At 42.8% G+C, this 23,441-nt stretch overlaps 1 protein-coding gene across 8 annotated transcripts in view; it reads right to left on the bottom strand.

The window, feature by feature from the left end:
* Positions 1–7,759: 7,759 nt before the first annotated feature.
* Asxl2 (ASXL transcriptional regulator 2) overlaps positions 7,760–23,441 on the bottom strand; it is a 236,140-nt gene continuing 220,458 nt past the window's right edge. For all 8 annotated transcript variants that reach the window (XM_076559127.1, XM_076559126.1, XM_076559128.1 and 5 more), the window contains 4 exons: positions 22,883–22,979; positions 21,338–21,443; positions 17,975–18,692; positions 7,760–14,633 (listed from right to left, as the gene is read on the bottom strand). In XM_076559127.1, coding sequence (XP_076415242.1) covers positions 12,192–14,633; positions 17,975–18,692; positions 21,338–21,443; positions 22,883–22,979 — 3,363 coding nt within the window. In that variant the 3' untranslated portion in view covers positions 7,760–12,191. The remainder of the gene's footprint in view (positions 14,634–17,974; positions 18,693–21,337; positions 21,444–22,882; positions 22,980–23,441) is intronic.

The raw sequence follows: 23,441 nt of genomic DNA, 5'->3' as shown, positions 1-23,441 counted from the left end.
ACAAATATGTTTGAACATGATGGTCTCAAAAACAAATATCTGAGTCCCTTCCCTGGCTATCTACCCAGAATCCTAATTGCTGGATCATACGGTAATTTCCATACTGTTTATATGGCTTGAATGTGTAGTGTGCCCCACAGGCCCCTGTGTTAAATGTTCGGTGTCCAGCTGTCCAGCTGGTGGGTACTACCTGGAGAGGGGACAGAAAACAGATGGACCCTAGTTGGAAGAAACAGTTCACGAGGGTCATGTGCGGGAAAGACATCCTTTGTCCTCCATACCCTACCCTTCTCTGCTATGAAGTAAGCAACTCTGCTCCACAAATCCCTTCTGTCATGGCTATGCTCTCCCCTACCACTGCTGTCCAGAGGCAACAGAGAAGGCTGGCCATGGACTGAAATCAGGGGCTAAAACAAATACTTCCTCCCTTGAAGTGTTCGACACCAAGGTGAAACAGGAAGAGTTAACCCAACAGCCACCGTCTTTAACATTTCTATCCTAAGTGTTCCATTTCCTCCTTGTCCTTTCCAAGGCATTTTTATTTTGCCATCTGTGTGTTGACTTTGGGTTAAAAAAAAAAAAAAATCTGCTCACGTCTTTTGCCCCTGTGGTCGTTTGAGTAAGAATTGGCCCCCAGAGGGTCATCTATTGGAATGTTTAGTCCTGAGGGAGTGGCCCGAGCTGAGAAAGTTTAGACCCATTAGGAGGTATGGGCTTGTTGGAGGAAGTGTGTCACTGGTGTTGGGCTTTGAGGTTTCAAAGCTCAGGCACACTTTATCCCACCTCTCTGTTTGGATCAGGATGACGCCTGCTGCCATACTCCCTGCCAAGATGATAATGGACTAAACCTCCAAACTGTCAGCATGCCCCAATGAAATGCTTTCTCTTATGAGTTGCCAAGGTCATGGTGTCTTGTCACAGTAATACAACAGTGACTAAGACAGCCCCTAACCTTCTTTATTCATATAGTCAGAATTTATTTGATACCATTTGTAAGTATTTTCTGCCCTTCTCCAGGTTGCCTTTTCATTCTATTAAGTGTTCCATTTTGTTCTATCTCATTCTATTTTGTTCTTTGATGAACAAAAAAAAAAAAAAAAATTTAAAGCCATTTTAAAACATATAATTTATCTTTTTGAGACAAGGCCTCACTCGTAGCACTATGTAGCATGGAAATACCTATGTAGCAGGTTAGCCTGGCACTCAAGAGATCTGTCCACCTCTTCCTCCTGAGTGCTGGGATCAAAAGGCATGCGCTACCATGCCCAGCTTAAGCTCAGTTTGTATCCACTGTTCTCCTTTTTTGGCCTTCCATATTCAGAAAACCACTGTCAAACCAATGATAAATTCCTTTGTTCTCTTCCGAGAACTTAATGTCTAACTGTTAGGTAAGGGTCTCATTCATTATTTTGCATGGGAACAAACAGGTTAACAAGCTTTTACATTTGTTGAGAACTGCCCTTTCCCACCGTATTGACATGTTGAAAATCATTTGCTTATGAGTTTATTTCTGGGACACCATACGTGATGGGCCTGGCCTCTTGCCAGAACTAGTTTCGATTAGTAGCTAGTGGTATAGATTTGTTTTTCTTCTTCAATTTTTCAAGACAGGGTTTATTTATGTATCCCTGGCTGTCCTGGAACCAGCTCTGTACACCAGGTTGCCCTTGAACTCACAGACTCTGCCTTCTGAGTGCTGAGATTACAGGTGTGCACCACCACTGCCAGGTTGTTGTGCCACACCATTGCACCAGCGTACCATGCAGACAGGTCACCACTGTAGATTGAAGGATGAGGTTTTTCCTTTTATTATTGTGAGGGTCCAGCCCACTGTGGGCAGTGTCAGCCCTGGGTAGGTGGTCTTGGGGTGTATAATCAGGCGAGCTGGGCAAACCATGGGAAGCAAGCCAGTGAGCGGTGTTCTTACTTTGGTTTCTACTTCAAGCTCCTGCGTTGAGTTTCTTCTGCCTTAGCTTCCCCCAATAGTAGGCTAAAACCTGTAAGCCGAAATAAGCTATTCATCCCTTCAGTTGCTTTTGGTTAGTGTTTTATCACAGTAACAGAAAAGCAAAACAGGACATTTCCTTCAATACATTTGCTATGGAAAATAAAACATTTACTTTTACTGCAAATTTTGAAAATCAGAAAATGTACCTCTTCATTCCTTGTGACAAAACTATTATTTTCTTTATATTCCTTCAAGTTATTTTTGTTTTGTTTTGTCTTTTGTTTTTCCCAAGACAGGGTTTCTCTGTGCAACAGTCCTAGCTATCCTGGAACTAGCTTTGTAGACCAGGCTGGCCTTGAATTCACAGAGATCCACCTGTCTCTGCCTCCTGACTGCTTGGATTAAAGGTGTGTGCTACTACGCCCGGCTCCCCCATACCCCCCAAGACTTCAAGCTTTTTATAGCACGTGGGAATACTTAAGGAATACTTAAGACCCATTGAGACACCTATATCCATCCAAACTACCCAAACTGTCAATTACTGGCACCAATTCTACCCTGAAGAAAGTGCTAGAAATGTCATAGCACTCACCTCACCATGTGTTGGTTATTCAAAGCTGTCATATGGTCCATCCTAGTTTTTGCCACGTGCATTGAAGTAACCAGCAGGAAAGAACAATGTAAGACTTATACCTAAAATAACCCTGTAGGGGCCCACAGAAAGTCTGAGCTTGCTTTGACTAGCAGGGCTGCATAATGGGACAATTTGACCAAGGGTGTGGTTACCAGGTGTTTTGAAGGGTCTACACTTGTGGACACTTTATACCTCGACCTTCAAAGGGGGAGGTCTTTTGCCCCTCCCCTTGCTAGTGTATAAAAAGCCCATTAGAAATAAAAGGGGGGTGACTGGGTATTGACCCAGGGCCCTCCTGAAGGTATTCCGTGTCTTTCTCGTCTCCATCTATATTTCTAATATTTCCTCATTCCTCCCCCCAAGAACCCTTTGACAGGTCAGGGCTGGCCTCCGCCATCACCCTATCATGATCAAGCCCTATTCTAGTTGAAGAATCTAACAATCCCACATGTTACCTGCAGGCAGTTGAATAGCCAGCACTGTCCTTGCTTCTCTCCTGCTTGTCTTTTAAGCCAAAGGCATCTGCAGCTTAGGACATCTGTTCTCCCCGCAACGGTGACACCTGCACCTCCATTCTCCCCTAGTGAAAAGCTACCTGTGGTCTCCTGCAAGATCTTTTCCTTTCTCAAACCTGAGGTGAATTTCCTGGTGGAGGGGAGGGAGCTTGGTACTAGGGTTGAGAGTCAAGTTATAAAGGTCCTTTAAGCCGGGCGGTGGTGGCGCACGCCTTTAATCCCAGCACTCGGGAGGCAGAGCCAGGCGGATCGCTGTGAGTTCGAGGCCAGCCTGGGCTACCAAGTGAGCTCCAGGAAAGGCGCAAAACTACACAGAGAAACCCTGTCTCGAAAAAACCAAAAAAAAAAAAAAAAAAAAAAAAAAAAAAAAAAAAAAAAAAAAAAAAAAAAAAAAATAAAGGTCCTTTATTAACATTTCTGGCTGTGAGCCCATGCAATCTTCAGAAGGATTTTCATCACTGGATCTCTGAGGACTAATTGTTCTGATGGACCCCTTGACAGTATGCTAAAGCTTCCAAACATTGCTACAAATCAGTCTAGAAAAACGCTGTGTAATCTTGAGGTGAAAACCCCAAACTGCCAACAGTGGTGGTGAAATAAGCCAATCTAAACATTGTTGTTTTTTTTTTTTTCTGTTGTTTTTTAAAGATAGGCTTGGGCTCAAATTAAGTTCCTGAACTCCTTGTGAATGTGTCCTAAAGAAACACTATTTTTTTTTTCGAGACATGGTTTCTCTGTGTAGCTTTGTGCCTTTCCTGGAACTCACTCTGTAGCCCAGGCTGGTCTCGAATTCACAGAGATCCGCCTGCCTCTGCCTCCCAAGTCCTGGGATTAAAGGTGTGTGCCACCACTGCCCAGCTAAGAAACACTACTGTTAAGTAATGAACTAGGGGAGAGACAAGCAGTGAGTAAGCCATGCACCACGTGTTCTTTAGAAAAGAAAAGGCCCAACAATGAGAGAGAAAGTGTATGCCTTTATTCAACAGGAGTCATTAAGACAGAACTGTATCATACATTGACTTTCAAGAAGACAGTTTCTATAGTACCAATAAAAGGAAGATAGAAAGTGAGAGGAACAGACAATAGTGTGGAGTTGAAAGGCAGACTGTTTGTGTGTCAAAGTGCTGAGGCCTACATGCACAAAGACTTCGGTCAACAAGTCTAATGCTAAGGCCATCTCTCCTGTTCTGATTCTCTTGGTGCTGGTGAAGGGTGTGTGGAGAAACTCAATTAGGAGTTCTGAAAACACATCAAAGCACTTACGGCTACAGTAGGCTTTTTAACTTCTAGAGATTCATTTGTTGTATACTCGAGATATATCACGTGTTCAAGAAATCTCATGTATTTTTCTGAGAACAAGTCTGATGAAGCTATCACATTCCCAGCCTAGGACATTCCCTCGTGAGACGGTCTCATGCAGCCCAGCCTGGCCTTGTGCTTGCCATAGCTGCAGATGACCATGAACTCATCTTCTAGCTTTCACCTGCCAATTGATGGGAACTTCAGGCATGCTACCCTTCGCCCATCTCCTCCTCTGGCCACCGGTGACCGGCCAGTGATTCTAGCAGAACTCCATGTAGATGTGCTAAAGTGATGCCACACAGGTTCAGCAGAGTCACTACTGAAGTCTTTAAATGTTAACACTGCCTGAAAACTTGACTGCAAAAGGATTGCTAACTTCAAGGGGAAACTCCAATTTCAGTCCTAAACTCTAGGTAATTTCAAAACATTAGATTCTTGTTTTTAAATTAACTTTATATTCTACATGCTCCATACGAAGGACTCAGGCTAGGTGTAAAATAAATTCTAGCACATCTTCAGATATTCAGAAGAACCTTGATTAAATTTAGTAAAACTGAATGTTGGCTTAGGTTGGACTAATAAACTGTTCATAAAGTTCAGATACAGACACGGAGGTGCAAGCCCTGACTATGGCAAAGGCTGCCCTAATTTACAGAAGACTGTTCTTTTAGTCCATGCAACACTCATGGTTGACTGGTGTTAAATGAACCTGCAATCCTTTAATAGTGCTTGTGAAAGAGTAAGGCACTCGGCTCCATTGAAAACCACATCTTGGTTTACCTTCTCCCCAAGGGATCCTCTAAGTTTTGCAGTTAAGATGGAAATCAAGCTTTTGACTTTTATTTCTACCCCTCAGCTTGAGTTTCGAGAACAAGAAAACTGAGACTGAGGCCTGGGAGAAGCCACTAGCTAGTCCCCGCCAGCCTCCACAACTGATCATCTGGCTTTTCCAGGTCTCCTCTTGTTCTAAAAGCCTCCTGGGAACTCCTCTTCTTAGCGGAAGGGTGAAAACTACTGGATACGGAAATGCCCACTCCTCAGTCTACAGGCTATCTTCTGTGAAATGTTCCAGGTGCAGCAAGTGTCCTGGACAGAGTGTGGGGAAATACACATGGGGAAATACACTGAGCATTCCTTTGAAGTGTAGATATAGATATTTTGGCATACAGAAATCAGGTTGTGAACCCACACATCTGGTTAAAGAGGTAAGGAAAATTCAAGAGCAAGTACTGACAAGGACTTTTTACCTCCCAGCAAGTCCTAAAGAATTAGGACTTGGGCCCAGGGAAAAAGGCTGAAGTGTATTTTCGTTCTGTGACTTAGGGCAATTCTACAATATTAAGATTACCTATTAAAGTGACCCTATCCATTCATTATGGAGAAAAACCAAGGACACAAGAATTCAAATGAAGGGACTCAGTTTCTTCTCAGCAAAAAATGAAACGAGGTTTAAAAGTTCCCTAAAGCTGCATTTGCCTAAGCAATTTTATTTAGCCTGTCCCTCTGTATTCCAACAATCCCAAAAGGTCCATCTATTAAAATGGCACCTTAGGACTATAGTAGCTGCTTCCATCTAGAGTACCTTTTCTTCATGTCACTATTGCTTTGTGCAGTGCTCAAAGCCTTTATGTTACTTGGATACTTATTTTGGGAAACACAGCATTGATTAATTGAACACTAAAAACTACAGCCAGTGCTGCATAGCTGCAATTTTAGGAAGAACCGTTATGGCGAATTTCTTATTCTTGTATAACCTGCGTTTTAGCAATGCTGAGTACACAATAAATACTTAAGTTAACAAGATTGTATATAAAAGGCCAGAAATGTTCAATGTGACTGAAAATCAGTTAAGATAAAGTAGTGTAAAAAGCAACAAATATAGGTTTCTAAGACTCTGGGAAATAGAGTCCCGTAGCGTATCACATGAATATGGATTTTGCTTATGAAGTGACTGAGCTCAATATGTACTATTACATAATGGTAGTTATTTTAATGGACACAATACACTTAAATGTCTCACCTTCATGCTTTCATGAGTAGGAATTATGATGCAGATGTTCCCTGAGTTAACGAATTTCCTTTGTGTGTGCACACATGTATTCAAGTGCACTTGTCTGCATGGACACATGGAGAGCATAGAGGCTCATGTTGGAATGTTCTCCTCAGTTGATTCTCCACCTTATTTTTGGAGACAGGGTTTTCTCACTGAATCTGGAGCTTAACTGGCTAGGGAATCTCCAGATCAGCCTTGCTCCACCTCCCTAAGAGCTGGTATTATTACAGCCAAATGCCACCAACATGCACCTTCTATGTGGGTTCTGGGGTCCTGATGCTTGGGCAGAAGGTGCTTTCACTGAGCTCTTTCAAGGCCCCAAGAAATTTGTTTTAGAAATAGTACTTTCACTGAGATCTGGAAGCCCATCCTCTTGGATGGCTGAACTAACTTCAATGTTTTTACCCAACTCAGATGTTGGATCTTCAAGTTACTTTTAAAAAGCTATGCAGACGGGCTTGGTGCACAGACCCTTTAACCCCAGCATACAGGAGGAAGAGCAGGTGGGCACACTTGCATCAGTGAATTCTATCCAGTACTGCATTACCCATTTTATACAACAGGAGATCTATCTTCATCCCTAAGATCTTCTATGTAAATATTCTGTTCTCCCCGTTATACCCTAAAATCATTTATTTTACAACCACAAGTGAGTTCTCTGTAATTCAACAGTAATCCAGGTGTGGTACCCAAGACAATTCACTTCATACTTCTGCCACTGCTCATTTCCCTACATGCTCTTCTTTTCACAAGCTATCCTCACAATCATGTGGAAACACGACCTAATCAACACAGATGGTCCTCTGACGCAGATCCAGCTTCCATGTGCCCAGCAAGCCATGAATCTGGCTATGAAACTCACCTTGGAGAATGACTAGACAACAGAAAACAAGCCTTCTGTATCTTTGAGCGGCTAGTTCTTCAACATCCCCAGGGCCTGGTATGGCAGCAACATCTAACAAAGCATCCATCACTGTAAAGAAAAGCCTGTTTCCCCTACCAGACCTTCTTACCTTCCTCGGTGTTAGAAGAAACGAGGCACACTACAACAGACTACTCTTTTCTCACTCACATTAGATGGGTAGAAGAACAGAGGAGGTTGAAAACACAAGACAGATAAGTGATGAAGGTTTCATAATTTTACTTACGTTCTCAAATACACTACCCTGACTTATGGCCAAGTTCCTCAGTTGCTCTTCCCCAGTCTGTGGTGACCTTCCCATAACCTGTTTAAGGCAACTATTTGAGGGCCCTTCCCCATGTCACATTCAGATGTGAGCTCTCAAGATTCATCAAAAACTACAAGGTTTTAAATTTCACTTTTAATTATCTTTTACTTAATAATAAAATGAAAAATAATATATGAATACATACAATCTATATACATATTTATTGCAAATACTTAAAATTCTTATTAAAATGATTTTTCCTTATTTGTGAAAAAATATGACTTATTAAATGGCGTTGACACCAACTTCTCTGTACATACCCTCAATTCCAATGTTAACAATTCCTTTAAAAAGGCAAAAGACACAAAAATTTAGCATTTACCAAACCAGTCTGTACAAACCTTATCACCAGAGAGGGAAAAATAGCTTGTGGTAAATAAGTCAATTTTCTTTTAAAATAAAAAATAAAGCCCCCAAATCATTCCCCTTATTGCATTTTTCTTTTTTTGGGGGAAATAATCTGAGTGTTTTTAGAGTAACTTCTTTGAAATAATTTGTGCCTTAACAGTGAGATCCTACATTAAACATACCATATATGAGAAACTCAGTCTTCCACCGTCACTTTTTACATAGATATTAAAATATATATTACTTAAAATATATTACTGGAAAGTTATTTTAAAATCGATCTTTAATAGTTGTATCAAATGTAAAGCATTAAAAAAAATAAAGTAACCAAGACTCTATGAAGCTATTGCTTCAGCTTTAGGAAATGTCTACCTACTGTTCTGTTCAATAGGTTTGTAGGTATTGAAACACATAGGAAAAGGTCCCTGCCTGTCATCATGTTTCGCAAAGTCTCTTTGGACTGTTCTATACATGGAGCTGCAGACTACCCATGGCCAAGCTTCCCACTTGCACACATTGTTGTAATGCAATAGGACGCTTCCTTCTCGTTATATGAAGTCAGAGAAAAAAACTGCCACTGCTCATTAACAATGAGCTCTAAAACAAACTGCAGTATAACGACCAAAGGAATCCCTCATTCTAATGAACAACTTAATTGAAGAGCTTACTAAGATCTCCTGAAGTGGAGGGAAGTAGTATGGAGCAACCAGAATGGTAACTGATGGGCCTGTTCTATGCAGGACGTCGTACCTTCACCTGGAAGGCAGGTCTTCCTTTGCTGCCAATCTACATCTGAGACAGGGTCTCAAATGTCCACATCTCTACACTCAGGAGTGCAGCCTTCCCACCCCAAGAAAAGCTCCCTCATTTGCTAGCGCTGACTCTTAAGAAATGCTACACAGAACATCGGAGGCAGCTTCAGTGTCTTGAGCACAGGGGCTAAGGAACTGAAGTGGGGCAACAACTCCAGGTCATTTGTGTTCTGCCCTTTAAATTAGTAGGATAAAGATTTCTGATTATTATAAAAATCCTTTATGATTCAGGGAGTGTTCTACTTAGGCAGCTGAGAACATTTAACTGACCCTGAGATGACATGTCACAAATACTCTCCCAGAGGTGACTTGCACAAGCGGTTACCTGAAGGCTGGAGGGGGCACACTGGCATGTGTATCAGGTATGATATTTAAAACTTCACTGGAAACTGCCACCTAAAGTCCAAAGGATAAGCTTAACACTTTCGAACCATTTCAGTGTTAATCTTAAGGTAAAATAATTAAAAAGTTATGATAAAAAACGTGTTAACAGGTATCGGAATACCAAATTCAACTTAAAGGGCCAGACAAATGTTTTCTTTTCTGTTCATTTATAAGATGGATGTTCCTCTTCTATCTGGAACTATGTTTTAAAACAAACCATTTAAATAGATTCATATTTAATATATTTTCAATCTACGAAAAAAAGATTCTTTTGTCAAGTCTGAGGCAGTGTACCTAGCTGGCAAGTTCTGCTTTTGGAATAGCAGAATGCAAATTAGCTGGGTGTTACTTAGTGGAATCAGATGAAGAGCAATACTTAGGCCCTATATGGCCTGGCTTTGGATCAAGAGAAGAGGAACAGTGTGGTTTCCTCTTTAAACGGACCTGACAGTCCCTAATGTCTCCCTCCTGTCCATCCATTCTCAGATTAAGGGACCCATGTAAGCAAGGTAGAAGGTAGAAAAATTACTTTACCAATACAAACTAGCCACTGACATTCAGCATGACGTCCATTCTGAATTCCTCTTCCAGCAGGCTAGACAAGGAGACGACTCAGATATGGGTCTTTTAAGGTCCCATGGGGACTACCCAAAGTCCTGAAGGTTTGGGAGCATAACCCTGGCTTCTATTTCCTACTGATCCTTCACTTCAGAACACACACACTTCTTAACCCGGAATCCTTGCAGCCTTTCTCATCTCTCAGCTGTGCCTCAACTGGAGTAAAGGGAGATGGAAAGACATCATACTGTCCTGACCGGTTCTGGAACACAGAGTTTAAGCCTGGAATTGTTTAGGGTCACGAAAGCAGGAAAGAAAAAGGAAGAGTGAGTTTCACAGAGTCTGGAGCAAGGACTGAGGAACCACATGTGTGTGATGCAGGAAGCAGGGTGGCCAGGGGTGAGCACCACAAGGTGGGTGGGCAAACAGATTCCTGTCTCCTTTCCTGGGATGTGATTGACAGGGTTAAATTGTCCTGAGTTTTTATAAATAGCTTTTGACACCCACCTGTACTGGGTTGCAGTATTACATCACACACTTCAAATAGGAGACTTGAAATGAAGCAATACAGACTATTTGATATCAAAACACCTGGTGAACTGAGGTTTTCTTGAAACCGTCTTTAACTGTGACTTAGTAGTATTTGCTTAAAGTTTGTAACTAGTTCATTTTTTGTTTTGTTTTGTTTTCTCAAGACAGGGTTTCTCTGTGTAGTTTTGGTGCCTGTCCAGGCTCTCACTCTGTAGCCCAGGCTGGCCTTGAACTCGAGATCCGCCTGGCTCTGCCTCCCGAGTGCTGGGACTAAAGGCGTGCACCACCATCGCCTGGCTTGTTTGTTTGTTTTAAAGACAGTGTCATATTGTGTACCCTGAACTTGCTAGGTGGACCAGACTGGCCTTGAACTCACCGAGGTCCGCCTGACTCTGACTCCCAAGCACTGTGATTAAAAGTGTGTGTCACTATGTCCACCAACTAAAGGTTTTTTATTTTTGTTTTATTTTTTAGACAGACTTCTTTAATTTATTTATTTATGTTTTTGGAGACAGGATTTCTTTATATAGCCCTGGCTGTCCTGAAACTCATGATGAAGACCAGGCTGGCCTTGAACTCAGAGATCAGCCTGCCTCTGCCTCCACAGTGCTGGAAAAGGATTTTAAGAATAATCATCAAAAAGAAAGAAAAATTGTAAAATTTCACAGCCAGATAATTGATTAGTCACTCATAATGCCCCTTCTGTCCCATCGGGCATCCCGGCTGTCCCGAGAGCAGAAACTGTAGAACAGTAGACTCCCTTTCTAAAGCAGCACACTGTCTTCTTTCTCCACGTGTTGGGTGCAAACATGTGGTATATGGTAGGATGGCATAAGATCCCTGCATCCATCTCTCATGCCTGGGATGTCAAAGGAGCAAAGAGGTACCACTACAGAGCCTTGCTACCTGGAATGGTGTGAGAGAGACGAGGAAAAGAAAGTATTTTGTGTCCAGTGTTAAAATCACTCTTCCCAATTCCTGAAGGTAAGTTTCAGCTGTTTCTTCAGTTTCATTCCCCTTGTTGTGTGAACAAGACACAGTTCACACACACACACCCACACACATACACACCCCAATCACTAATGTATGTGTGCATTTTCTTTTACACTGGTATTTCAGACCTGTCTGTAGGAGCCCAGGAATGATACAGTGTCAGGATGTATTATTGCTGGAACTAATGCCATGACAGACTAGACTAGTTGAGGAGTCCTTCTTAAATAACATTCACTGACTAGGAAACAGCAGAGCTCTGCTTGACAACAGTACTGAATCATGGACCAAAAGCTAAGCCAGGACTGTCAGGATCAAAAACACTGTCTGGGAAGTTAATACCTTTATAAAAATTTCACTTAAAATGGTTCCACCTAAAGTAAAAGGATGAGTAAAGCCCCAATCCAAATCCTTCAAAGGCATGTTATCTGTGAAGAACCTGCAGCCAGCCTGTGCAGACATAACCAGCATGATGCTCACCTCCTGACCACTCTTCCCTTTTCCCCGACCACCCTGGGAAAGGCTGGAGGCACACAGTTATCTTTCACCATGCATACCACTCAACTATTTTCAGAGTCAAAAGAAATGGAACAGAAATCTGAATGTAAAGTTAACACATCATTACCTAAATCCTTGGAAAACAATGTTAAAACAAAATGTGACATATTTACATGATTTTTTAAGTGCAAACTTGTCACCAATTCATAGTCCTACTCGACTAAGACTTACTATACAAGGTGCTCTTCCTGTAAATCTGAAGACCTGCATTCTGCATTCCTGATTAACGTCTCTTGAGACAACTGCAACTTTATTTCTGTGATTTCAAAGGGTGCACGACCATGTCTTGTTAAGCCTACCCTTCCCTCCTTTACACAGCTGGAGTCTCATTACCGAACGACGAGGCAGGAGACGCACAGTTTGGAGGGGCCAATGCAGTCATCGTGACAGAAAGCTCCACATCCTTTGCACATGATCATGGCTTTCAAGCGGCAGTAACATTTTGAAGGTGTGTCCTCGATGCTGTTCTCGTCAGGAAAGGCCTGCACAGGAAGTGTCTGGCCGTGGCTGCTGGGATTCATAGCCTGGCTAGCAGGGATGGTAGTGACAGTCACGGAAAATGACATAACATCTCCTACATTGCTGGCTACCTGGCTACCTGGCACAGCAGAGCTATGGTCCATGTCTGATGAGGTGGAGACATTGATCATGCCTCTATAGCTTGGCCCTATCTGCGTGGGGCTTCCATACAATTTGGGGGTTTGCAGCGGGGGGAGGAGGAGAGGCTGCTGCGTGGGACTGTCTGCAGGGAGAGCAAGAGCAGTCGAATTGAAAAGCTCGGGGCTGCTACACACTGTCTTACCTCTCATGGCGTGAGCCACCTGTTTCTGTGCTGCCTGAATAAAATCTCTTGCTAGGGTCTTTTCATCCAATGTCTGGCCTCTAGAGAATATGAAATTCTCCTTGCCCAAAGTGGTTTGCTCACTCACTGGAGCCTCGGCTTTACCATTCTTGCTGGCTAAGCAATCATTGGGGGACGGCGTGTCCCCACTGTGGGGGTGCTTCCCAGAACTCTGAGAAGCCCAGGGCTCCTCCTTCACTGACACAGGCTCCTGCTCGTCCGCCACACTCTCTTCATCAGTTTCATCTCTGCTGCTGCTGCTGCCGCCGCCGCCGCCGCCGCCGCCGCCGCCGCCGCCTCCAGTTGTGGTTTTACAATCTGCACACCCCGTCTTCAAGTCTTCGGTAGGGCTACTTAGACAAAGTCGCTCCTCGGGATTTACAGAATGTGTCCTCCTCACGCTCTCTGACCCCCGGCCATAGGTGGAAATATTAAGTAAATAATGACCTGCCATTGCAGGCTTGGCTGTCCTTCTGCCAGCAAAGCCCAGCATGAATTTCTGGCTTGTGGACATGTCTTCCAACTGGAAACCTGAGTGCGCAAAGTTGAACTGAGAGGGTGGTACAAACGAAAGAACGCTCTGTCTCTGAGCCCTCTGGATGAGAGTCTGAAAAAGCTGATCTTGAGTTGTTTTACTTAGTCCTTCTGGGTACTGGTGAGCGTCAATGCAAGAGTCCCTCGGGTCCTTAGCTTCGAAGACTGGCCTTGGGACCTGGGGAAGCTGCTTACTCTGCAAGGGTTTGCCCAGCTGCTGGATAGCCAGATAGGCCTGCCTGCCATTAAGTTCCTCTCTGGTGCTACTTTCCATTACACTGGTACCAGGGAATGTTCCTATCCCTTTTTCCTCTTTTGTAGTCAGTGGGACTGTTTTCATTTCAACTTTGGTGAGAGGTTTAGGCAGAATTTGCTCCATAGGAACATCTTTGCCCTGGAGCAGCTGAGTAACTAAAGGATTATTAGCAGGGATACTAGAACTTGGTCTTGAAACGGGTCCATTCATATTTGCAGAAGTTCCTGGGGTTTTAAGGCTCGAAGCTGCTGTCGAAGTGCTTGAGGATGAAGCTGCTCCAGCAGGTCCTGAAGTTCCACTGGCCTGGGATACAGAGAGTTTTTCTAAACTGGCTGTTGTCACCAGGGATGTTACAGCGGGGGAAGCCAGGTCCAGTCGAGCAGAAGCAGCTGCCTTTGCTGAGGCTGAAGGCTTTGGTGCGTTCTTACTAGAACCTGCTGTGGGCTCAACTGTGCCATCAGCTACAAAACAAACAGGTGAAGCTCTTGAGATCAGAGCAGGCCCTGCTGGAGAAGGAGCTTTCTCCTGCCTGCAACTGCTCGGGTCTTGAGGGTGGCAAGGAGAGGCTGCTGTGGCTGTTGCTGCCTTGGGGGGTTCTGGGTTTTCCCTGTTTGATTTCTCTATGTGGGGTGGTAACGGGATGCTTGTGCATGCTCCACTGTTGGCAAGTGCTGTAGGCACTGAGGAGGTTTGCTGTAGCTGTGCTCCAGAGACACCAGGAGGCTGTGCTCGGCATGGTGCATTGGTCTCAGGTTGGGGACCGCCTGGTAAAAGCTCTCTCGGACCTCCCCTGCTTCCAGCTCCTGCCAGCTCCAGTGTGGGACCCTTTCCAGTTGCACTGGCTCTGTCTGAGCCTGGACTTCCTCCTCCAGCAGCTTTCCTTTCCCCACCCTCTCCTGGGCTGTGTCCACCCCCAGGCCCAGGTCCGGGAATGGTCCCTCCAACTGAGGCGGCTGCAGCAGCTGCAGCGGCTGCAGCGGCTGCTGCCCTCTGTGCTTTGACCAACTGGGCTTTTGCTTTGATGTCTGCCAAAGTTCTGGCTCCTGTTCTGTAAGGACTAGGGATGGAGACTGGAAAACGAGCCCTGGGAGAGACCTGCGATGTAGAAAGCAGCAGCGGGGAGATTCTGGAGACCGGGATCTGAAGGGAAAAAAAAGAGGGGGGGAAAAGAGATCAATTTAGGCTCTGACTAGAGTGGATGAGCACAGTGCAGCCATGACACACACTGCCGCTATGATTACGAACGCACATGTTGGGGGTGAGATGGCTCAGCAGCTAAGAGCACTATCTGCTCTTCCAGAGGTCCTGAGTTCAAGTCCCAGCAACCACAGGGTGGCTCACAGCCATCTATAGTGGGATCTGATGCCCTCTTCTGGCATACAGGAACACATGCAGATAGAGCACTCATACACACTAAATAAAAAAATAAATCTAAAAAACAAAACAAAAAAACTCAAAAAAAAACACATGTTGTTGAGTGTTCAGCCCTACTCTGTCTACCCACATACAGGATCATATGCATAATGTCTGCCAAGCATATTCACTCCTGGGGATGCTGTACTTATTTGTGTAAACTTACTAAAATGCATGTGTTTTGGATCCAATACCCCAATTTATGAATCAGAATGGTCATAAAAATGAATATTACACTAAAGAAAAAAATGTGTAATAAACTACTAACTTTGAAACCATTGTTTTGTTTTTTTTGAAACAGGGTCTCACTATGTAGTTCTGGCTGTCCTGGAACTCACTATGTAGGCCAAGCTGGCCTTGGATTCACAGAGATCCCCCTGCCTCTGCTATTAAAGGTAAAGCCATGTGTCACTATGCCTAGCTGAAACCACTGATTTTTAAATCATAAAAGAATATGATTCCTGTCCTAAATAAAACTTTGGAAGGTAAGGAAACTCACTACAATGTATTCATTGTATGAATCCTTTCAGTATCTAGCTGAGTTTAAAGGAGCAAAAAATGTTAACTTTCTAGAGTATTTAATTTCAAAAAATAAGTGATTAAATAAATTCCAAGAAAAGTATGTCATCTTTATATAAATTTTCAATTATAAATTAATTGTAAAGTCACTATTTTTCATTGCTCAAAAGGTCATAAGTATTTAAAATCAATTCTCTATACCTCAGAAATCAGTGTGGTATTTTGTAACAGTTGTGATAAATTGATATACTTAAAAATTATGTTTGTTTAGCTGGGCAGTGGTGGTGCACACCTTTAATCCCAGGTACTCGGGAGGCAGAAGCAGGCGGATCTCTGAGCTCAAGGCCAGCCTGGTCTACAGAACAAGTTCCAGGATGACCAGGGCTACACAGAGAAATCCTGTCTCAAAAAAACCAAACCAAACCAAACAAAAACCCAAAACAAAACAATTTTTTCTACTTAGTTGTAAAGCTTAGCATTTTTTACTCAGCACACAGTGATTTTAAGTTGCATGGGGGAGAAAGAAGCAAGTATTACCTCTTTTTAATATAGAGAAGAGACTACAGGAGAAAACAGGCAAAACCAGAAAAGAAAACACAAGGAGCTGTTTTGAGGACAAATGACCTTATTTAGGCATAAGGCCATGAAGCCAACCTCTAGTACTACGTGTATACACACACACTTTTTTTGGGTGTGTGCAGGTGTAGAGTGTGTGCTAATGTAGACAAAGACTGTCCTCAGACTTGTGACCCTCCCAAGTACACGGATTACAGATATGTGTCCCTATGCCAGGCTCATGAAAACACACTCCTGAGTGTGTCACCCTACCTGACACCATAACTTAAAAGGCATCAGTATTATTAACATACTGGAATTAAACCACAATGCAGTTCAAAGGTTTCTTACTTGTAAGTTTCAATTATTTTGTATTCATGAAGCATTAATGAGATGTTATATTTTAAGGATATAAACCATTCTACAGTGGAAGGGATAACAATACTGAGTGGACATACACCGAGCAAAGTCATTAGATTCTTTTATTTTCTCTTTCTTTCTTTTTTGTTTTTTGAGACAGGGTTCTTTCTCTGTGTAGCCCTGGCTGTCCTGGAACTCACTCTGTAGACCAGGCTGGCCTCGAACTCACAGAGATCCACCTGCCTCTGCCTCCTGAGTGCTGGGATTAAAGGCGTGCACCACCACCACCCAGCTAGATTCTTTTACTTTATACCTTAAAACAAACAAAATACATCAAGTTGTAACATTTACGGTAAAATTCCAATTTTGTTTAAAATGCTCTTTTTTGTTTTGTTGTTGTTGTGATGTGATGAGGCCTCACTGGTTTAGCCAATTCACTATCTTTCTGCATTACCTTCCCAGGGCTGCTATTAAAGGCATATAGAAACAAACTACCTAAAACATTTGCTCTGTTATAAACTCTATTAAGCTGCGTCTCTGAAAGCTAGATAGGGTATAAGGTAAAAGAGTAAACAACTTCTGGCAAAATCCTAGGAAGGAGACATTCTAGTAATCTGGTCAGAATGGATTCAAGTGCTCAGTGTAGAATCATTCTGAATTAAACTAAAATGGAATATGGTTCCTAGGTCTAGAATTCATTTCTGAGTTGGGTAGTGGTGGCGCATGCCTTTACTCCCTACAGAGGCAGGCAAATCTTTTGAGTTCAAGACTAGCCTGGTCTTCAGAACTAGTTCCAGCACAGCCAGGGACACACAGAGAAACCCTAGAAAAACAAAAAACCAAAACAACAAAGAAATCATCTTTGATTGGCATTCACTAAAGACAAGTTTTCAGTCAATAATTCATACTCAAGCAGCAGCAACGGAAAACACTGAGAATTCAATGCCAGCCTGAGTTACTTATCGAGACTGCCTCAAAGAGGAGTGTCGGGGGGCTTCAGAAGGATTTGGGAGGAATGCAGTTCTAGAGCCTGATTTTTTTCCCCAGGCTATTACAGAACTTTATTGGGCTTTTACCAGTTTACATACATGTGTAGATACAGGAGTGTAGTTCTAGGAACCTTTTTTTTTTTTTTTTTTTTTTGATAAATGCCGTTTATTGACGGAGGGAGGTCTTAAATACAGGCTTAGAGCTCAATGGGAGAACTCCGGAGGGCAGAAGTTTGCTACAGATGTTTTACAATCTTGCATCTAAGCTGTTAATGCCCGTTATGCAGGATACACAGACAAGGAACTTCCCTTAAGCATTCACAAGGGTGAAACCTGGCAGGGAATTAGCAGAGGGAGGACATCAAGGTCAAGGTCAGCAAGAAAGGCAACAGCTACCTAAAATGGGGGCCAGGGCCCTACAGGTCCCCCTTTTACTAAAAAATGAGCTTCTGATGTAGGTTGTGTGGGACGTTAGCAGGTCACCTTACCCGTCCGTCATGGAGACGCCTACCCAGGACACACAGGCATAGAGCTTGATTTTTACCATTTCTAGAATGCCATGGTTATATGCGTATTAAATATAGGCTACGGCCTCTACGGTTATAGCACAGTTGTGAAACCAAGTAGGTACAAGCACTTTCTTACCTTGAGAGGTGGTACTTTTCGCACTTGGACTCTGTCCCCTCTACTAAGAAAGGGCTGTGGCGAGACAGGAAATGGCTGCTGGTGCTGGTGATTCTCAGTGATCCGTGGTCTTTTCTCCCAGCTGCTAGTGGCCTCTTCTTGGGTAAGAGAAGATTTCCTTTTGAGACTTTCTGGGATCTGATCAGTAAGAGTTGCTGGAGGCATCTTCATATCAGGGTCCAGTGGACCTGCTTCTTCAACAGGCTTTGTCGTGGGTTTTTCTAAGCCAGCATTTTTAGATTTGCTTGGGGATGTAGCTAACACTTCTTGATTCTCACTTTTGTCATAGGTAGAAGTTGTGACGACATGATTTTCTTTCTCAGACTCCTGTTTAGCACAGACAACTGGCTTCTGCTCTAAGAGCCTCTCCTCCTCAGGGCACTGGCTGGACTTCATGGTAACAAACTCATTTGAATTGCTGCTGCCTGATGATGCAATGGGTTCTGGGGATTTCGAGTGTGGCTGTGCCTCATCTTGGCTTTCTTCTTCTTTTTTGAATGGTGAGAGTATTTGCACTGTTTCTTCTTTACACTCTGACTGAAGAACTACTGGGATGATTCTGACAGGAGAGGCTTCTGAAGGAAATAAGGATTTTGGTTGCTCAGCTGGGGTTTTCTTTACTTTGGAATCACTAGGGGAAGCTGTCAGTTTCTGTGAATCTTCAAGGCTTAAGCCAGAACTAAAAAATTGAAGGAAATGTTGTTAGTTGGGAAATAGTCCACATTACTTAATACACAAGAAAAGGAGACTATATCAGTAACTAGGAAACCCCTAACACAGATACTTTCTGTAGAACTCTTGACTCAAAGTAATTAAATTCAAATCTTGGCTCTGGTAACAACTGTAGACAAGATACTGACTGACTAGGCTTCTGCACCTTAATTTAATTGTACACTGGGATTAACAATTTCAACATTGCTATGGTAAAGTTAACTCCATGTGAAGTTCTCACTTGGCACATAATCAAAGTTCTATAGTGGTGGCTGGTATTGTCACTTCTGCTTCTATAGGAGCCATAGTATGTAGAGACTCACAGGCTACCTACAAGAACCCGAGACTTAGGTTGGGACTGGGATCAACCCTGTTAACCAATGTTTGTGGCAAGACTGACCCAAGACTTCTGAGGGAAACTTGCAAAGTGAGAAAACAGCAGGAAAGTTATCAAGTTCTTCAGCTTAGACAGAACTGAGTTTGTAGAAAGGCTGTCTAAATCTTACTTCGTCTAGATCCAAAGTTCTGAGGTTGTATGCTACTGAGCTATCCAGAGGTGAAAGTCAGCTGTGGCTTGCACACTGTGGCCTGGCAAAAAGTGTCACCAATGACCGTTCTTAATATTTCTTTCTTTTTTTTCTTTTAAAGCAACAATCAATTAAACCATCTCTGTCACCTTAAAGAATTAGTAATAAAAATAGTCTATCTAGGGCCAGCAAGATGTCTCAGAAGAAAAGCAGTGCTTCCCTGATCACCTAGGTTCGAACCAGGAAATTCATGTGGTAGAGAAAGTCAACTCCCAAAAGCTGCCTTCTGATCTCCAATAGCACACTGCAGCACATACACCTATACAGAATCCCTGTAACTTATAATAATAGATTACCAACTTTATAGCTTAATGCAGGACAATCAGCATTTGAGACTTTGTTCCCCCCAAGACAGGGTTTTGCTCTGTGTAGCCCTGGCTGTCCTGAACTCTATAGACCAGGCTGGCCTTGAACTCAGAAATCTACCTGCCTCTGCCTCCCAAATGCTGGGATTAAAGGTGTGTGCTCACACTGCCTGGCTAGCATTTGAGAACTCTTAATTTCTTCTTCTTCTCCTTCTCCTTCTCTTTTTTTTTTTTTTTTTTTGGTTTTTCCAGACAGGGTTTCTCTGTGTAGCTTTGCGCCTTTCCTGGAACTCACTTGGTAGCCCAGGCTAGCCTTGAACTCACAGAGATCCGCCTGGCTCTGCCTCCCGAGTGCTGGGATTAAAGGCGTGCGCCACCACTGCCCGGCTGAGAACTCTTAATTTCAGTAGGGGTCTTTCTTAAGTGACTAGGAAGTAAGGTGGTCCATGAACACTACCTGGAGCTAAGAGAAGCTCTTCATTTCTCAGTCAGTGATCAATGGAGTCCTCTCACTGGCTTTACTGGGATGTGAAAAGAGGAAAGGGAGACTAACAAGCAGGAGCTGGAATATGCAATCCTGTTCAAAGCAAATGGCTTTATTATCGATTAAATGTCTCCAGTACAATTGCATTCTGTTTTTTGTTTTGTTTTGTTTATTGAGACAGGGTTTTTCTGTGTAGCCCTGGCTGTTCTAGAACTCACTCTGTTGATCAGGCTGGTCTAGAAGTCAGAGATCTGTTTGCCTCTGCTGGGATTAAAGGTATGCATGACCACTGCCCAGCTGATTTTCTTTTTCTTTTGTTTTTTTTTTCGAGACAGGGTTTCTCTGTGTAGCTTTGTGCCTTTCCTGGAACTCACTCTGTAGACCAGGCTGGCCTCGAACTCATAGAGATTCACCTGCCTCTGCCTCCTGAGTGCTGGGATTAAAGGTGTGCGCCACCACAGCTCGGCCCAGATGATGATTTTTTTTTTTTTTTTTTTGGTTAAAAAAAAAAAAAAAAAAAAAAGGTGTTTCAGACACCAGCCCTAAAATTTGTGTGTTGATTCAGTGATGCTTATCTCCCAGTCACAGAGGAAAGGATTTTAATTACATGTTTGGTATAATGGCCCACATTACATGATTCTTAGGATTCCTGACTAGTTTTGAATAAGTTACATTTTAGACAATCACTATAAAAAATGCACAGAACTCTCAAGTATTATTCTAACTCATGAAATTACTAGAAGCCAGTCTTTTCCAAGGAAAGACTCTAAGATTAAAAAAAGAAGAAAATCCAATTCACTTTTTTTTAAGGGAGAGGAACCTATTTTGCCAACAATGTAAGTTAAGGATCAAGGATTACTAGTGATAAATTTCTGTCCACACGAAATTCTCTCTCTCTTTTTTCCTTTGGTTTTTCAAGACAGCGTTTCTCTGTGTAGCTTTGGAGCCTGTCCTGGAACTTGCTCTGTAGACCAGGCTGGCCTCGAACTCACAGAGATCCGCCTGCCTCTGCCTCCTAAGTAGTGGAACTAAAGGCGTGTGCCACCACCGCCCAGCTCCACAGTGATTCTTAAAAAAAAAAAAAAAAAAAAAGGCTAATGTTCTGAATGAAAAAGAATTAATGTGATAAAACTTACAGGAAACTTGGACCAGACTTTCTAATAAGGTAAAAATGTGGAGGCATCACATGACACATGTAGGAATGAACATGTGGACTACAGAGTCTGCCTTCTCTTACCTCTGACCATAGTAGCTTTCAAAGAATTGTTCCTTCCATGGCTCTACTCTCTTCTCCTTCTCAATCTCTTGCCGAATTCTCACCTGCATTTCAGGGGTAAATTCACCTGCAATGGATCAGCACAATGACATAAACGAAAAAGCATTATTCATGGATTTTAATCATCAAAGACTCTTATAGGAACAGAAAATACTATCACGTCAAAGCAACAAGCTTCCCAAAGAACCTAGCCAGATAGACAGAAACACCACTAGGTGGAGTCCAGGCACACACTATCCTGGAGTTTTCAATGTGCAGCTAAGGAAGGCCCAAAGAACTTGTTCTCTGCTTGTTCCCCAAAGCATATTCTTCCAGTTACACACATCATACACCACACAGAGACTTTTTCACCTCTAGCCTCAAAGTTCTAGTTTATTTGCTAATGGAATGAAAGTAATGAATGTGTGCTGGAACATAGTCTAATGGAGTCATGTGAGGAAAATTCTGAGTGTTGTGAGAAAACTCCAAGAAAACAAGAGTCTTATGACCGCAGTTTCTTCAAAAGCACAGAAGTGCTTGGATTATGCTCTCCTGCCCCTCTCACATGTATTGGATAGGAGTGAGTTTACTTCAGATTATTCATTACAACTGGCCACTGTTATTTGTTTATATGCCTCTATGGAGAAACATGGTTTGTGTGTGCTGCTTGTCTGCCACATGCAGCTTGTCCTTGTGATTAGACCCTTTACTCATGTGATTCCTCTTAACCCTCAGAATATGAACTGTCCCACACTCTGACTAAAACTGGCTATTGCATGAGCAATAGCTCATATCCTCTTCATTTATCAGCTGCGTTCTCCCAAGGCCCACTGCCAAACAGAGTAGTGACAAATGTGATCTCAGTAAATAATGTCATTAAATATCTTGCCATTTTAAAGTTAGGTTTCTTCAAAGAAAACTGTGTTTGAGGCCTTTTTTCTTTTCTTTTTCTGAGACAGGGTTTCTCTATGTAGCCCTAGCTGTTCTGGAACCTGCTCTGTAGACTAGGCTGCTGGCCTCAAACTCACAGAGAGTTTATGTTTAGGAAACTTCTTAACCTTCACTATGATGGCTGTTCTTGGTTGTCAACTTGACTACATTTAGAATTAACTAAAACCCAAGTGGCTGGGCACAACTGTGAAGAATGTTTTTTCTTAATTAACTCATTTGAAGTGGGACTTTCCACCTTTAATCCGGGTCACAGCTTTTGGTCGCAGCCTGTATAAAGGACATGGGAGAAGGGAGCTTTCACTCTGTGTCTGTTTGCTCTTGCTGGTAAGTCCATTCCTTCACTGGCATTACTTTGGGATTCTGGCATACACTGAAAGACTAATGGATTCTTGGACCTTCCATTGGTAAACAGCTGAACTAGCTGGACCCCTCCTGCCATGCTAATAAACCTCCTTTACATATATTCATTCTTCAGGTTCTGTTCCTCTAGAGAGCCCTGACAAATACATTCACCTTCCAAATTTGTTCCAGTACCTAGGCATACAGACCCTGGGAGCCACAGGGCAGAATATTTACCTTCTGAGAGCCTTTCCTTCCAGCCTTGAGCTGCAGAAGTGAAGAACTCATTGTTAAGGGCTGAGCCATTCAATTTCATCAAACCATCTGGACCAACCTAGGTCAGAGAGCAAAACACAGAAAATGTTCAAAGAAAAGGTGTGATGATCACATTTCATGTCAGAAGAGAATGTATGCACAGTCCATCCTATAGAAACTAGGCATCCCAGCACTCAGGAGGCAGAGGCAGGCAATCTCTGTAAGTTCGAGGCCAGCCTGGTCTACAGAGTGAGTTCCAGGACAGCCAGGACTACAGAGAAACCCTGTCTCTAAATAAAGAAAACAAAACAAAACCCACCCAAACATGGCTAGCTCATTCTTCACTGCTGTTTTTCTTTTTAAACCGTAATACCATTTTGTCTTAAAAAAAAAAAAATTCTTTTCCATGTATCTCTTTTCCTTTCTCTTTCAGCTCCATTCCACAATGATGGAAAAACATTGCTCACTGAATGATACTTAAATACATGTATATTTTGCTCTGAGCAGAGTTTACTATTTTCTTTACAGAACTGGGGCCAAA

Source organism: Peromyscus maniculatus, chromosome 22 (assembly GCF_049852395.1).
Source record: "Peromyscus maniculatus bairdii isolate BWxNUB_F1_BW_parent chromosome 22, HU_Pman_BW_mat_3.1, whole genome shotgun sequence".
Taxonomy (NCBI): domain Eukaryota; kingdom Metazoa; phylum Chordata; class Mammalia; order Rodentia; family Cricetidae; genus Peromyscus; species Peromyscus maniculatus.
Note: the sequence above shows the minus strand (reverse complement) of the source record. Positions and strands in the feature narration are given on the sequence as shown.